This window comes from Thermobia domestica, chromosome 4 (assembly GCF_964235325.1).
Source record: "Thermobia domestica chromosome 4, izTheDome1.hap1.1, whole genome shotgun sequence".
In the NCBI taxonomy this organism is placed as follows: Eukaryota; Metazoa; Arthropoda; class Insecta; order Zygentoma; family Lepismatidae; genus Thermobia; species Thermobia domestica.
The window spans coordinates 299753558-299769079 of record NC_137457.1 but is presented as its reverse complement, the minus strand read 5'-3'; the positions used below and the strand labels follow the sequence as shown (position 1 = coordinate 299769079).

General features: G+C 36.0%; 1 protein-coding gene across 1 annotated transcript in view; it reads right to left on the bottom strand.

Annotated features, from left to right (window-relative positions):
- The window catches only part of ChLD3 (Chitin and LDLR binding deacetylase 3), a 115810-nt gene that overhangs the window by 15890 nt on the left and 84398 nt on the right, over positions 1 to 15522 (bottom strand). The window contains exons 4-7 of the mRNA XM_081756347.1: positions 13948 to 14094; positions 8580 to 8695; positions 5109 to 5317; positions 482 to 603 (exon numbers count right to left, since the gene is read on the bottom strand). Coding sequence (XP_081612473.1) covers positions 482 to 603; positions 5109 to 5317; positions 8580 to 8695; positions 13948 to 14094 — 594 coding nt within the window. The remainder of the gene's footprint in view (positions 1 to 481; positions 604 to 5108; positions 5318 to 8579; positions 8696 to 13947; positions 14095 to 15522) is intronic.

Below are 15522 nucleotides of genomic sequence, written 5' to 3'. Positions count from 1 at the left end.
TTGATAGTTGGACCCACTACGACAACGCGGCTCCCTTTTATATAAATCGTCAGATTTAAGAAGAGAATAAGTCCAAACACCAAAGTGTTGAGAAATCGAAGAAAACACTATACAAGTGGTTTTCATTCAATTATCTCCAAGTTTGAACTGGGACTTGAGAACTATACACTATACCACTTATGGTAAAGCAAAGCTTGGAAATAATGTAGGAAACATTGTGGAGTTCAAAAACTCACTTTGAAGTTTTCGGTCTTCATTTCCTTCTTAAAATTGCCGATTAATATCATGTACCTCACTAATTCCTTTAATCGACAGGAATTGTTCCAAAAAGCGTATCCTTGAACTTCATGTTACTAGAACTAGAATAAAGTTACGGAGTTTTTACGTTCTTTAGAACATATTCATTTTCTCATATACGTATAGAGGACCATGTCGATAATTTACACAATACATACACAAATATCTCTGCGTAAATGCATACCTCTTATATCTTCCATGCGAACACCTCCAAAGCGATTAATGATGTTTGCCTGTCCAACCATTTCATCAAACCAATCTTCAATGGTTGCATTTCTACTCCACCAGTCTTCAGGTCCTCGGTGGCTGAAAAATTAAAGTTGTCGTTACAATTAAAACTATACTTGATTCAAAACTTAATCTAACATACAGTGTGTTTGAAAAAGAACTCCCTAGTTTCAATGTGTCTTAGAATTTGTACAAAGTGACATACACTATTCTAGTTTGTTATGTTTGATTCGTCAACTCTCCAAGTTTGGCTCCCCTGCAGTTGGCAGGTCTGCTTGACCTTGAGACGGCACCAATGCTGTTTTTTTTCTCTGTTTCCTCAATTCAGTCCAGGCAGGCGTGCAGTGCAGAGCAACTCAGCAACAATATGTACTCCGCAACAGAAAGCGCAATGTGTTATTTGGCTTCTAGAAACTGAGTCAGTTATAACAGTGCAACGTAATTTTAGACGTCAGTATGGTGGTGAACCACCTACAGCAAAAACTATCCGTCATTGGCTGTCTTTCAAGGAAATAAGTCTTTCAAGTAGAATATCGTCTCGACGTGTGCAGGTCCACAAATGAATCCCACGTTGAAGTCTACCAAAATTAAACAAAACTTGAAGGAATTCTCATTCATGATATGTACTCATTGATGTAAGTTTCCATTCATTTCCCAATTAAATTTATACTTAAAACTAGCGAGTTCTTTTTCAAGCACCCTGTACAGTATTAATCCCAAATCAAGCTTCATATATCAATAGTGTAGAATATATATGTTTCTAGACTCTTACCAGTGTTCCAATATACTAATTATCAAGGAAAAACTTATCAGTCTCTGCCTAATGTTAATTCCTAGTAGTGACCAGTTACCCTAACATGTGACACTACTTGCAATGCCTCCTGCCTACAGCCAGGCAGTTTGCCGACTTAAAACTATTATGGCGGTTTAATTGCAACTTAAGCTATATTGTGTAAGCCGTTTTAAAACTCTTATGGCGATTTATTTGCAACTTAAGCTATATTGTGTGAGCCGTTTTAAAACTCTTATGGCGATTTAATTGCAACTTAAGCTATATTGTGTAAGCGGGTTTAAAACTATTGTGACGATTTAACTGCAACTTAAGCTATATTGTGTAAGCCGGTTTAAAACTACTATGACGATTTAATTGCAACGTAAGCTATATTGTGTAAGCTAGTTTAAAACTATTATGACGATTTAATTGCAACTTAAGCTATATTGTGTAAGCCAGTTTAAAACTATTATGACGATTTAATTGTAACTTAAGCTATATTGTGTAAGCTGGTTTAAAACTATTGTGACGATTTATCTGCAACTTAAGCTATATTGTGTAAGACGGTTTAAAACTATTATGACGATTTAATTGCAACTTAAGCCATATTGTGTGAGCCGGTTTAAAACTATTCTGACGATTTAACAGCAACTTAAGCTATATTGTGTAAGCCGGTTTAAAACTATTGTGACGATTTAATTGAAACGTAAGCTATATTGTGTAAGCCAGTTTAAAACTATTATGCCGATTTAATTGCAACTTAAGCTATATTGTCTAAGCCGGTTTAAAACTATTATGACAATTTAATTGCAACTTAAGCTATATTGTGTAAGCAGGTTTAAAACTATTGTGACGATTTAATTGCAACTTAAGCTATATTGTGCAAGCAGGTTTAAAACTATTATGACGATTTTAATTGCAACTTAAGCTATATTGTGTAAGCAGGTTTAAAACTATTATGACGATTTAATTGCAACTTAAGCTATATTGTGTAAGCAGGTTTAAAACTATTGTGACAATTTAATTGCAACTTAAGCTATATTGTGTAATCCGGTTTAAAACCATTATGACGATTTAATTGCAACTTAAGCTATATTGTCTAAGCCGGTTTAAAACTATTGTGACGATTTAATTGCAACTTAAGCTATATTGTGTAAGCCGGTTTAAAACTATTGTGACGATTTAATTGGAACAAACTGTATTCCTTCAATTTAATTATTTCAAAATAGACAGTGATGAAACTGAAATGAAGATGCTTTGTATATAGTTTAAGTTGCAATTAAATCGTTACAATAGTTTCAAATAATATATATATATATATATATATATATATATATATATATATATATATATATATATATAAATTTAAGAGTACTTAAATTTAATTTGTAAATATTAAAAACACGTAAAATAACTGATCGAGAGACCAACGTGAAGTACGTACACAACACTTTTTAACTTCTAATTTAAATACGAGGGTGTTTTAGAAAGTAATGCCTCCAAGCCCACTACTTGGCCAATAGTACTGCAAACATTCTGAACTGTTTATAATTAATGCACTGATGTTTAAGCTATAGAATGTCATTTGTTTCACCTTCCTATCTCTTCTCGTTCCAGAATAATGGAGCAATCCATGGCATTCAGCGGTGACGTCCGGTTGAAACAGCGGTCTGTCATTAAATTTCTGACTGCTGAAGGTTACGAGCCCAGGAACACTCATCGCCGGCGACGAGTGATGGATACATCATTACGACCCGGAAACGAAACTTCAGTCGATGGAGTACCGTCACACGTCCTCTCCTCCGCCAGAAAAAATCAAAGTGTCTCATCTGCTGGCAAAGTGTTATTGACGTTCTGCCTCATCCTGCCTATAGTCCGAATCATTGGTCCTGCTACTCTTGGCTCTTCCCCAAACTTAAGGATCAGCTTAAGGATCAATGCTACAGTTGTGACGAGGAGGTGGAAGCAGTAGTTCGGCAATGGTATCGCCAGCAGCCACCACAATTCTTCGCCGATGACATGAAGAAACTTGTTTCGCGTTGGCGCAAGTGTGTTACCCATAATGGGGACTATGTTTAAAAATTATGTAACCATTTGTAGCTGACATTCCAAGATGTCCGTTGATACCTGTATCGGTGCTATCTGTCAAACACAAATAAAGGTATCATCGTGGAAACATTACTTTCTGAATCACCCTCGTATTTTTAATTGACAACAATACAGCAAAGAAAACTGTCTACAGAATGGTACGATATACTCTTAAATATTCAACTGTCCAACGACTTACTTAATCAATCCATTATATTATATCCTTTCTTCAAACCTTGGAAGAAACTCTCTTGGAACTTTGAATTTAGTCAAGCGATTTCCAAACTTTAAACCAAACAATATGCGTCTTTGGGTTAATTAAGAATTTAATCTAAACACTGATTTTGTTGGTGATTTGTTTCTGCATGTTTGACTGACCACGGTATCTTTAACTTGGGTCACTGCTATGGTTAAACCATTTTCCAGACACAATTTCACTATTTGGTTGTACAAAAATTGTGCGTGGAAAAGACCCATTATGTACCTTTTTCAATAACGATTCTTAGAAGCGCCCATACACGACAGTACTGCACCTGTAAGCCGAGACGCCAAACTGATAACAAGGCTACCAACTGTACGGGTTTCACCCGTATTGCACGGGTTTAACAACTCAAGATATGGGTGTACAGGTTGCTATTCAAAATGTACGAGTTAACTAATAATTTTGACGCTTTCTTCGTTCAGGCATTTTCGTACTTAAAGGAATTATATGATTAAGAAAATTCCGTATACAAATATTGTGAACCATTGAATTTGGAGAAACATCAATTGGTCAGATGTTACTGATAGTTTGAATCATGTTAACGTAATCATTGACAAGCTGTATTCAGAATTCACTACTTTAAAAAAAAATGCAAAGCGAAATTGATCAGTCTTCTTCCGTTAGTTGTAAATGGTTCAAAATTTTTGAAGCTATACCTGACTAGGGATGCGCACGAGACGAGTCAAGAGGATTTTCGTGACAAAATTCGAGTCGAGACACGGTTCTTCCAATAGAAAAATATATATTTTTCGAGTCGAGACATCACTTTTACAGCACATTTTCAAGTTGAGACAGCCATAAATCTTGTCTCGTGCGCATCCCTATACCTGACCCAACAGAGTTGTTTAATTTAGCTGCATTTGTATTATCAATAATTGCAAGCAGTGCGCTTTGTGCAAGAGTGTTTACTACGTATGATAGAAAATGCTTGAACTGAGAAAAAAAGAATCCTGCTGTATTGAAAAGTCCTAAAATTGAAAACAAGTATATGTTTCAGTCTGTTCAGAAATAAATGCTAATTACGGTTTCAAATCACCCTTAATTTGTTTCTTCAACAAATATATCTAAACATAGACTTGAAAAAAATAACATGGATCTGTTTAACTGAAATAAGGATCTAATTTAACGAAATTGAATTTGGAGGACTCAAGCTGTGAATGTCTTGAGACCCGGGTTTGATTCCCGGCGGGAGCTCATGTGGTTCGGATTCCATGTTAATCAGTAGGTCAAGTCTCATATAGCTTCGCATATAAACTCAAAATCAACTGAACTCAAGCTGTGAATGTATGGGTGAGCAGGTTTGAAGAGTTGGCAGCCCTGACTGATAATGATGAAGATCTTATGTATCTGGCGCGTAACTCTACAGTCGACAGTAACGTTGCCAAATTAGCCGGATATAGCCTAAACCAATCAACTTTTCAATATTTAATAAAAAATAATCAACAGATAATGAGAACTTACGTAATGGAATGCACAGCTATTTCATGTCCTTCATTCCATAGCTTTTGTACTTGTTGATAATTGGTGTATTCATGCGACACAAAGAACGTTGCGCGAATTGGACAGCCATTGGAATTCTTTCGTTCTTGGGTAAATAATTTCTTGGTATACAGTTCCCAATTCTCTGGATTGATAGCATCGTCAAACGTCAGAATTATCATTTGTGGAATCTATGAAGAAAGAAAAAAAAAGTATAAGCAAAGTAAATTTTTACTTTTGTATTTGAGGCAAAGTTTGATCAGAAAAAAAAATAGAACACTCTTCAGATATTTCTGGATAAGATAAAATACAGCGTTAGTGAAAAAATGGTCGGAAATTAAAGCGTATTTATTTTTGTATTGAAACAATATATAAAAGCAAAATTGGCATTACTCGAGCAAACGGCTCTACCAAATTTTCACACATCTATTGCATTTTTCGGATTCTTCTTGCACAGCATGCACTAAATGAGGAGCTAATGCATAAACCACGATAATATTACGCTCTTTATCGCACAATTCTTTGTAATAGAATCGTATATAGCATTACATGCATCGCAAACGTCCATTGCTAACACGAACAGAATATTCCCGCCGTTTATTTCCACCTTTTTCGCGCCCTTGTACTCTTCCGCCTTCCGCTTCAGTAAATAGTTACACTTAGAATACGTTCATTACCATTCAAAATATATTTCAATATGATATCCACTGACAGAAATTACTTATATTCCCACTCTTCTTGTTTTACGAAAAGTATTTGACATCGTATTTTACCTATAAATTTTGTTTTTTGGTAGAGCCGTCTGCTCGAGTGAACTCGCAAAATTGGTTGGAATGAAAAATTAAAGGTTATTAGTTTCTGTGAATATTACAAGTTTTGGCTATGAACACCCTGGATAACATGGCAGATATCCCACCGAGAATTCATTTCTAAGCAGACGCGATCCAACATATTCTTGGCTATCTGCTCCTCTGCACTGTAGATGCGATGGCTCAAATCTTCCAGATCCTGTGACACTGGGAGAACCTACAAAAAATCCTTCAAACTGCTCTGTTCCAACAGACCTTGTTCGTGCAAATTCCAAAACACAATACGCACTTTCTGCAACATAACTATTTGCACAACAACTAGCTCCTTTAACGGCTTTGACGTAAACTACAAACACAGATTATAAACTTACAACCTTCCTTTCTTCTTTCCGATCAATTTTGCATATACATGTTGATTCACTACAACTTTTTAGTTTTGCACTAGTTTTGTTTGAATAAGCTTGTACAGTATTTGCTTATAAAATATTTGTTTAATGCTTTTTTTATATGCAAAATATCCCCCTTGTAAAATTAAGTTAGTTATCCTCTTTATAAACATAATTTAGGTAACACTGGTCAACAAGGGTTTTGTCACAATGAATCTGAATAGCGTTCTAAGGTAAGTCGAGGGTGTTAAATTCAAAAGCGAAATCAGATTTTCTCTATCGGGTTCAGTATTCTTGTTGTATGCTACCCCTTTTTATTGAAATCCTTGAAAATAGGTAGAAATGCTGCATATGGTTTATTTTGCCATGGCCGAATTTAAGTAACTTGCAGATTTATTGATTGAAATAAAGTTGAGAGAAAGTGAGATAAAATCTAGAAAATCGCAAGGAATTTCGATGCATGCTCCTGAAGCCAAGGAACACACTCCAGCAAATGAGTGACATTTGGCAACATTGCCGATGAGTCATATTCAATCACATAGAATTGCATTGTGATTATTGCCACATGTGTTGCAGCATTGTGAGTTCTGATAGCGTGGGAAGTGGTTGCATGTTGTTCTACGTTAGTGAAATTTGAGTGGTTATTCAGAAGAAGAAAATGCCTCGCACCTGTGTTAATAGTGAAAATTATTTTTGTTATATCTGTGGAGAGGTGACTCTTAAGTCGCAAAAACGATGATTGACCTCGCTTGTAAAAAAAGTGCTACGAACTTTATTTTGGGTGTAAGGTTGGCGACCAAGACAAAAAAAATGGGCCCCACATATGATGCTTGACATGTGTTAGACTCTTGACAGGCTGGGCAAAAGGTTCATGGCATACGCCGTTTGCTGTTTCCATGATTTGGCGGGAACCAACAGATCATCCAACACACTGTTATTTTTGTCTAACAAAAATAGCTAGAATCACGTCGAAAACAAAAAAAAAGAGTGTGCCATACCTGAATTTACCATTTGCTATGAGACCTGTACGCCACAGTGAGAAATTACCGGTACCAGTGCCTCCAGAAAATGTGATAGTAAGTGATACACTTTGTATTCAAGAAATAAATTCTTAAACGTTAATTTTCAATATCTACGTCTTTCCCCCCCTCCACCAAGGTGACCAGACGTCCCGTTTTACCCGGGAAAGTCCCTTATTTCCAACCGTTGTCCCGTTTTTTTCTGATTCTCAAACGGGACGCCTAAATGTCCCGTTTTTAAGCAAACAAGACCCAGGTGTCCCGTAATTATTATTCAAAATATAAATGGTCAATTCTAATTCTGCACTCTTTCATACCAACACTCATTGAGAAGGTTCAGCCGTGCCTAGAACTTTTGAATATTTAAATGAGAATTGGATGTTCTGTGATTCAAGTGGGAATTGAGGGGGAATTCTGAGTGTTGAAGTAGTATTGTTGGGTAGTACTTAAGTTAGAAACGCTGTGTTATCATTCTTGTTTGTGTATTTTGTAAATTGAAAACACTGCTGAGTCCCAAAATGCAATGTGGAAGTCACCTCCCCCCCCCCCCTAGTCGCCGATTCGTATGCGTCCCGTTTTTGAAAGTAAAAGTTCTGGTCACTTTGCCCTCCACCTTCTTCGAAATAAAACTTTACGGTACGCTATTGACACTTCCCTTCGATGCTTTTGATTTCTTGTTTGTGTCCCCTTGGCAACTTAAGTTGCCACGGCAATTTTTCGTTATAGCGCAGAAATTCATGGATTGACGTTGCAGGTTTTAACCATCAAGTTACTTTGGAGTCTGTTTCGTCATAGCATCGTTGCATTTTCTTTGTATGATATATTGACGTAAGGTTAGCACTGTTTTTGGCTGCAATGTGTTTTGAGGAGAAAGACTCAACTGGATTGATTTCAGACTCCAGAAGGAAGGATTGAAGGTCTGTAAAGGAAGGATTAACTTGATTTTAATAGTCATGTTTTCGCAGTGTATTTTCTCCCTCAAAATTGTAACTTTCCGAAATGTTCCCTTTTTTGAATATGTATGTGCCATTTGGCAACTTAAGTTGCCGGCCTAAAAAACAAGAAAAAATAAATATTTTTTTTTTAATATTCTAATTTCTATTTTAGAGTACTAGGCCTATTAAGACCAAATAGGCGAAAAGAAACTTTTCAAAAAACCACTGGGGAATTCTGGGCACTAATGGGTTAAGGTTTTGACAATTGCACAGATAAAATTGCATACTTTGTTGGAAAACTTACTTGATTTGGCTCCATGTTTCCTGGCGTCAGTGTTCCATCTCGTGAACAGAAACAATCAGGCAGCTTACATGTGGTAGGATCGCACGGCGATGCTGCATTAGGATCATGATCTGGATCTGAAATAACAATATCCAATTGAAAACAATGTTTAATAATGCAGTTAAATTCTCTTTATGCGAATTATTGCAAATACAGTGGCGACTCGTGACACGAAAGTTTAGTGCAGCGTGCTAATGTTACCAATGACTGTCAATTACTATCTCTTATGTATACCCTGCTTGATATATTGAACATAGTTGAATGTACGAGTTGTGATTAAAAAAACGTCGAATACTTTTATTAGAAACAAACTAATGAGCTTTCATGGAATTTGATTTAATTTCCTTCAAAGTACTGTCCTTGAATGGCAATGTACTTATCCCAATGTTGAATCTATGACTGAAAACACTTCTGGAAGGCTTCTTTTGGAAGGGCGTTCAGCTGCTCTGTTGTGGCCCTTTCAATGTCAGGAATGGTGTCCTAATATTTATGCATGGTTATAATGTATGGAAGAGGCAACTCGCACCGTGCTATATCTAGAGAGCACAGTGAACTTGGACAGACAGGAATACTTTTTCGGCCCAAAACTCACGGATTGAAAGCAAGATGTGTCATGGCGTGTTTTCGTTGTGAAGAAGGAAGCAATTTGCCTATTTAACGAGTGGTTAAAATGCTTTTCAGGGACCCATACGAGATGTTTAGTTTTTCAGAAAGCTCTTGAATAGTCATTTGCCTGTTTGAACAAATCATTTGTGCCACTTTTTGCACGTTTTCATCTGTTTTTCACGTCGAAGGACGCCTCAGTCGTTGTTCGTTTTCAACCGACTCCTTGCCCCTTTTGTACCGCTCATACCACTTGTAAATAGTCTCGATGCCACCACTTCATCGCCATACACTGGCATTTTGGGAACATCTTTTGCACTTATTTTGCAGCTTAGAACAAAACTTAAAGTTGGCGCGCGACAGACACGCAAATCGTCCTCACTCTGCTGGAATTGGAAGCCAAACACCATGTCACAACTCGAACAAACTCGACACTGATTGTACGGTTTGGGCTAACGGGCTTACTAGTTGAAATGCTTATAGCATCGATAGATGGCACTGTACCAACTACATTCGCCATATTTTTTTGATCACACCTTGTATATTGAGATTTACTTTGAAAACTTTGATAACTTTGAATACTTCTTTATTATTGCGTCTGTGTTTTGTTCGAAACTAACTGAGATTTGAAACATACAGTATTGTTTACATTATTAGTAACATAATATAAAATTCAATTTAAAAAAATTATAAGTAAGCTATATTAAACAAGCGAATTTTGACAGCAGTTTCAAGATGGCACAATACTATTGGCATTTAACAAAAAAAATCCAAAGATCAGACATATACCGATCGATAATCTCAGTGTAGAACAAAATGGTATGACTCTGTGTAAAATCTCACGGATAGTTGTTGAGAAAATTGGAGAAATTATTTTGTAAACATTTAAGTTGATACTGAATAGAAATAACGCCATCTATTAAAGTGAACCTAATACTGAAGTATACTTTCATGAACCTCTTCCTTATGACATTATCAAGAAGGCAGTGTGTAGTACGGTTAATTAGATATTGCACAGTATACGAAACGGTTAATGAAATATAGCCCAGTATATGGTATGATTAATGAGATATAGTCCAGCATACGGTATGGGTAATGATGTATAGCCTAGCATATGGTATGGTTAATGAGATATAGCCCAGCATACGGTATGGTTAATAAGATATAGCCCAGCATACGGTATGGTTAATAAGATACAACCCAGTATACGGTATGGTTAATGAGATATAGCTCAGTATTAGGTATGAGATATAGAACAAAATTATTGTTAACTTTTAAACTCTAATTTTTGTTTAACTATGATATTGTTCAGAGATATCAATATGTTTCTTGTAAAAATTATTAACATGTAATAGTTTCGCCAATATCCGCTATAGTTTCATCAGACACTATGAATACACAGGTAGTAGCAGATTTTATATAAGAGACAGCGGAAAGACCATGAATCCTTATTGGTTACTGTAGGCTACTACAGCCAATCCCATTACATCAGACACAAAAAATACTTTTTTATATTTTTACTTATTATTTAATGAGTATCCATATTTAAAGAAGTTAATTGTAAAGCTTATTTTGTGAACTAGTTTAGGGCTAGTTATTACGAATGAATGCATATGGTGTCAACAGGAGGGCAAGGGGAATAGCAACTTTTGTTTCTCTTATTATTGTCGTTGGTGTATGATGTAATGGGATTGGCTGTAGTGGTCTACAGTAACCAATCAGGATTTAGAATTTTTTTCGCTGTCTCTTATATTAAATCTGTCCCTATCTTTATATTTATAGTGTTTGATGAAATCAAAGTAGATAGTTGGCAAGACTGTTACACATTATTTTTTTACATTAAACGTATTGTTTTGTTTAACAAATAGCTTAAATCAAATTTACGTCGATTAAAAGTGAAGCTTGCACAATGGAGAAGATAGGCTCTATCAATCGTAGATCAGGCAATGTTTAGTTGAAGGAAGCAAATCTTTTTTTCTTCGTGTTACAATTTCGCTAATATCTATTAATATTAGGTTAGATTAGATTACGTTAGGTTTCGTATTTTCATTTAGCATGGACCCTTTCATCTAGACTTTAACTGTAGATCATATCGAAATAAACCAAATAACATATTTGAGAACATAGTTTTCGACAAAATCAAGAGGAATGAATTTTTATTACATACAAAAAGTACACCAATTATCATTTGTTTTGCTGTATTTCTATAAATATTGTGTACAGTTGTGTTTTAAAAATGTCGTCCGTGAAGAATCTCAATGAAAATCAGCCTCATCGTTTAAAATGATTTTGTTCGAAAAATCAGTATCCACTTGTTGTTCTACAATCCATTCAACGAATTCTCTTCATTGTGTATGGTCAGTAGGGGCGGATCGAGGGGGACGACCGGGGCAATCGCCCCCCACCCACCCCAGAAGAGGAAACTTTATTTTATAGAGGAGAAGGTGAGAATATAGAACACTTTTTTTGTTTTGCACTGCCCTTTGACAAGTTTCTGTGTCTTACTGCTTTCACGTATAGAAGAGCAAAATTTGGTGTTTGATACATGTATTACCGAATGAATATGCAGAATTGTGCACTCATTTAGGAAATATAAAATTATAAAACAACCTTTCCCAAATTTAGGGCTTGGAAAATGTAATAAGAAATAGTGGGATAGTTAAAAATAAAAGCCAACTGAGGGATTAATTGTCTAGTGAAGTTTCATAAACTTATATTATCTACATTACGGTGTACTGCAACGTTGAGTGTGCAGAAACTAATAGTGAATTACAAACAAGAGGCCTGTTTACTGGTACTTTAGACCTAAATTTGGACAGAAAGAAATGCATTCTGCATGTCATTCTGAACCAAAATATGCCAACTGTCTGCAAATGCTGAAGGATAGTAAGAACAAACATCACATATGTAGTAATCGTTTTCACATGCTGAACATTCGAGATGAGCCCAAGACTGACACTTTACGCACTGAATCTACTCTTCGTGAGACCTTGAGATCCTTTTCTAGATCGGCAGGTAACCGTGGTTTTCGACCCAGTTTTGTATTTGCAAACTCCTGCTCATTGTCACTAACTTTTCTACACTTTTTATTTACCCTAACTGCACGTATAGCATTCTCCATATCTTCAGAATTACATTGTTGTCTCAAGTTTTTCTTCGTAGGTCCAAATCGTGTGCGTGGCATCTTGTACCTGCAACAATTGAAATGGTGGTTGTAATATGGAACAAGTAATTTTTCAAATGCAAGGTGTTCCATATTACAACCAGCAGCCATTTTTCCAAGCACCGTCAAAAACTTTGGTACGATAATCATTTACACTTTACTTACTATATTTATATGAAGGTCTCATCTGAGTACTTTTAAAAACACGGTACTTTGCTTTGCGAATAAAACTAACAGTGTGTCAAAAACATGCAAAATTCTTACCTTCTAACAATTGTTTAATGGTCGAAAACCTTACGCTCTTGCCTGTCATGGCGTTGGTAACTCAACTGCATTCCAAGCGCTCCATTGCGAACTGGTGAATGTATAGCAAGTGTTAGCAGTCCCCAACACTGGATCGCACCAGAACGAAAAGAATTATAACGAATTTCAAATTGCAATCCTGTTTTGTATTCCCACCTTCTCCTCTATATAAATAAAACCCATCTCAGAGTTTGGAGCTCTTAAATGTAGCTCTAAGTAGCAGTATTACAACCCCCTCCCAAGAAGCCCGTCCTAGATCCGTCACTGTCTTGAGTCAATTGAACTTTGTAAGCATGAAGATGCAGATCTTTCGTGAGAATACGCTGTAGAGAGCTTCTCGAAATGTTCAATTCTTGACTATGGTGCCGAATTGATGTTCGTGGACTATCAGCAACACTCTCACGTACATGTTTTGATGTTTTGTGTTGAACAACTTGTTGAAGGACGGTTAGAGTGTTTAAGATCACAAATTGATCCAGTCTCCCTAATATTTTAAATTAATCTCTTCATAGTTGATAATCACTATTCCGATAGTATTTGAACGAAAATTGCGAATTGTAGCTGACAAACCTTCATTATTTTAAAAAATATTGCTCAACAATGAAAACGCGTTGTTCTTTCCTGTAGCGCTTCATTTTTAATAACCCTGAACTATCAGCTGTCACACTGTTGTTTTTTTTTTTTTTATTATTATTATTTCGTTGGCAACAACATATCAAACAAATAGCACAAAATTCATATCTTGCGTGAATTTTGGAACATTCTCTATATATTTTGTTTGATTTATCCTAATATTGACGCATTTAATGATTGTAAGTGTAAGATATAGAGCTTTTTTTATTTATGTTAAAATCCAAATAGTTTTTACTATATTGTAAACCAGTGGCGTATTTAGAAGGGGAAGCTTCCGGGCTTAACCCCCCCCCCGAAATCTTATTTACTATAGTAAAGTATATGAAATATCTTGCAGAATTTTCACATTTTCAGGCAAAGTCCCCCCCAAAAAGTTAGCAAGCCCCCCCCCCGAAACAAATTCGTAAATACGCCACTGTTGTAAACTTAATTATTCATAAGTCTTCTGTTGAGAATTTCAAGTTGGAAAACACAATACACAAAAGTACACAAGTTATTATTTGTTTTGATGTATCTCTATAAATATTGTGTACAGTTGAGTAAATTTAAAATTCGTTGAATAAATTACGCTGCAAAATAAAAGGTATTTTATAGTAAAAGAAACCAGAAAATAATGCCTTTACTTACCGCACCATCCTTCATCTGATTCATCTGGACAATCTACACTGCCATCGCAAAAGAATTCTCGGGGAATGCAGGAGCCATCGGCACAGCCCAAATGAGCAGGGTTATCACAGTCAGCAGCATCAAGCATCGGTCGAGGCGCCTTCACCTCTGCGCAACAAAAAACACCAATATATAGAAAATTAATACAGATTTATAATAACACAGATAATAAGCTGAATACAGATGTACAATAGACAACATAAAGCTGGAAATTCTAAGTGAAAGATCTATTACTTCACAGAAAAAGAGCAGCATACTCCACCAGAATTCCACTCGTCGACCGTTCGTTCGTGAGCCAATTTGTTCAGGGAATCTATGAGAAAAATGGCGCGTTCAACACACAAAGGAATCAAATCCACTTTTTGACATTTTAAAAATATTTTATCCTTAAGATCTCTATCTAAGACTCCTTTCAGAGCTTACAAGACCCATGTCCAGATATTATCTTTTAAAAAACTCTAATAATGTATACACTTTGTAAATTTTCCCATGTACTTAAATGTAAATGCACCGTACTTATAATGTAGAAACATAAACTTTTCCATGTACTTGAACGTACCACACAAACTTTGATTTCCTTGTACTCTGAACGTATCGAATAGCATTCTAACATCAGTGTTGATAATTCAACACTTGTGACACATGTAAAGTAGCTGGAATGTATGGAATGCTAAAGCAAATGTCCCGAATCATTATGAACTGGAAGAGTAAAGCAGGATAATAGTAAAACAGTAATATTTTTTTTATTACTTGTAATATGATGATGAAATTTGAGGCGAATATACTTTGATCCCTTTGGTTTCAAAATGGTGATAATTATTCTTTCCTATTGTTCACATGTAAATCACATTGGATACTGAAGTAGACTTTAGGACTCGACAACGGTCAGGAATGAAATGCCTGTTCGAAACCATTAATGAATCAGCCACATTAACTCATAGAAAATGGCTTCTGGCTTATGGGGATCACATATTGGATTGTGCTAATATCGAATGTCGGTTGCAGCGGTTTAAAAAAACCTAAACTTTCCAGATTAGGGGAGAAAATTATGGTTTCTTATTTCTGGATCAGTGCGGTGTCATTTTCATAGACTTCTTGGAACATGTCTCCACAATTAGCTAGGAGTGTTATTGTTTATCACTGCTCTCCAGATCAAGAGAACGGAGCTGCAAGCTAAGGTCATCAAACTCCATCATGACAGTGCGAAGCGTCACACAGGCATGATAACACAGCAGAAAATCATGAAAATGGGACGGTAAGTCGACCCTCAGCCTACATATAATCTTTATTTGGCTCCTTGAGATTTCTCTCCGTTTGGTCGTCTGAAAGGCCACCTGCGACAGAAAATATTGGACAGTGAAAAGGGCCTCATTTCTTGTGTAAAATAATGGTGTAAAAGTCAGCCAACTGAATTTTACCAAAGTGCATTCAAGACATGGAAAGAACGTTGGACGAAATGCGTCACAGAAGATGGAGGTTACATTGAGTTGAGTTTAACGTCCCGCTCAGCAGCTAGGCTATGAAACGTGAACCTCC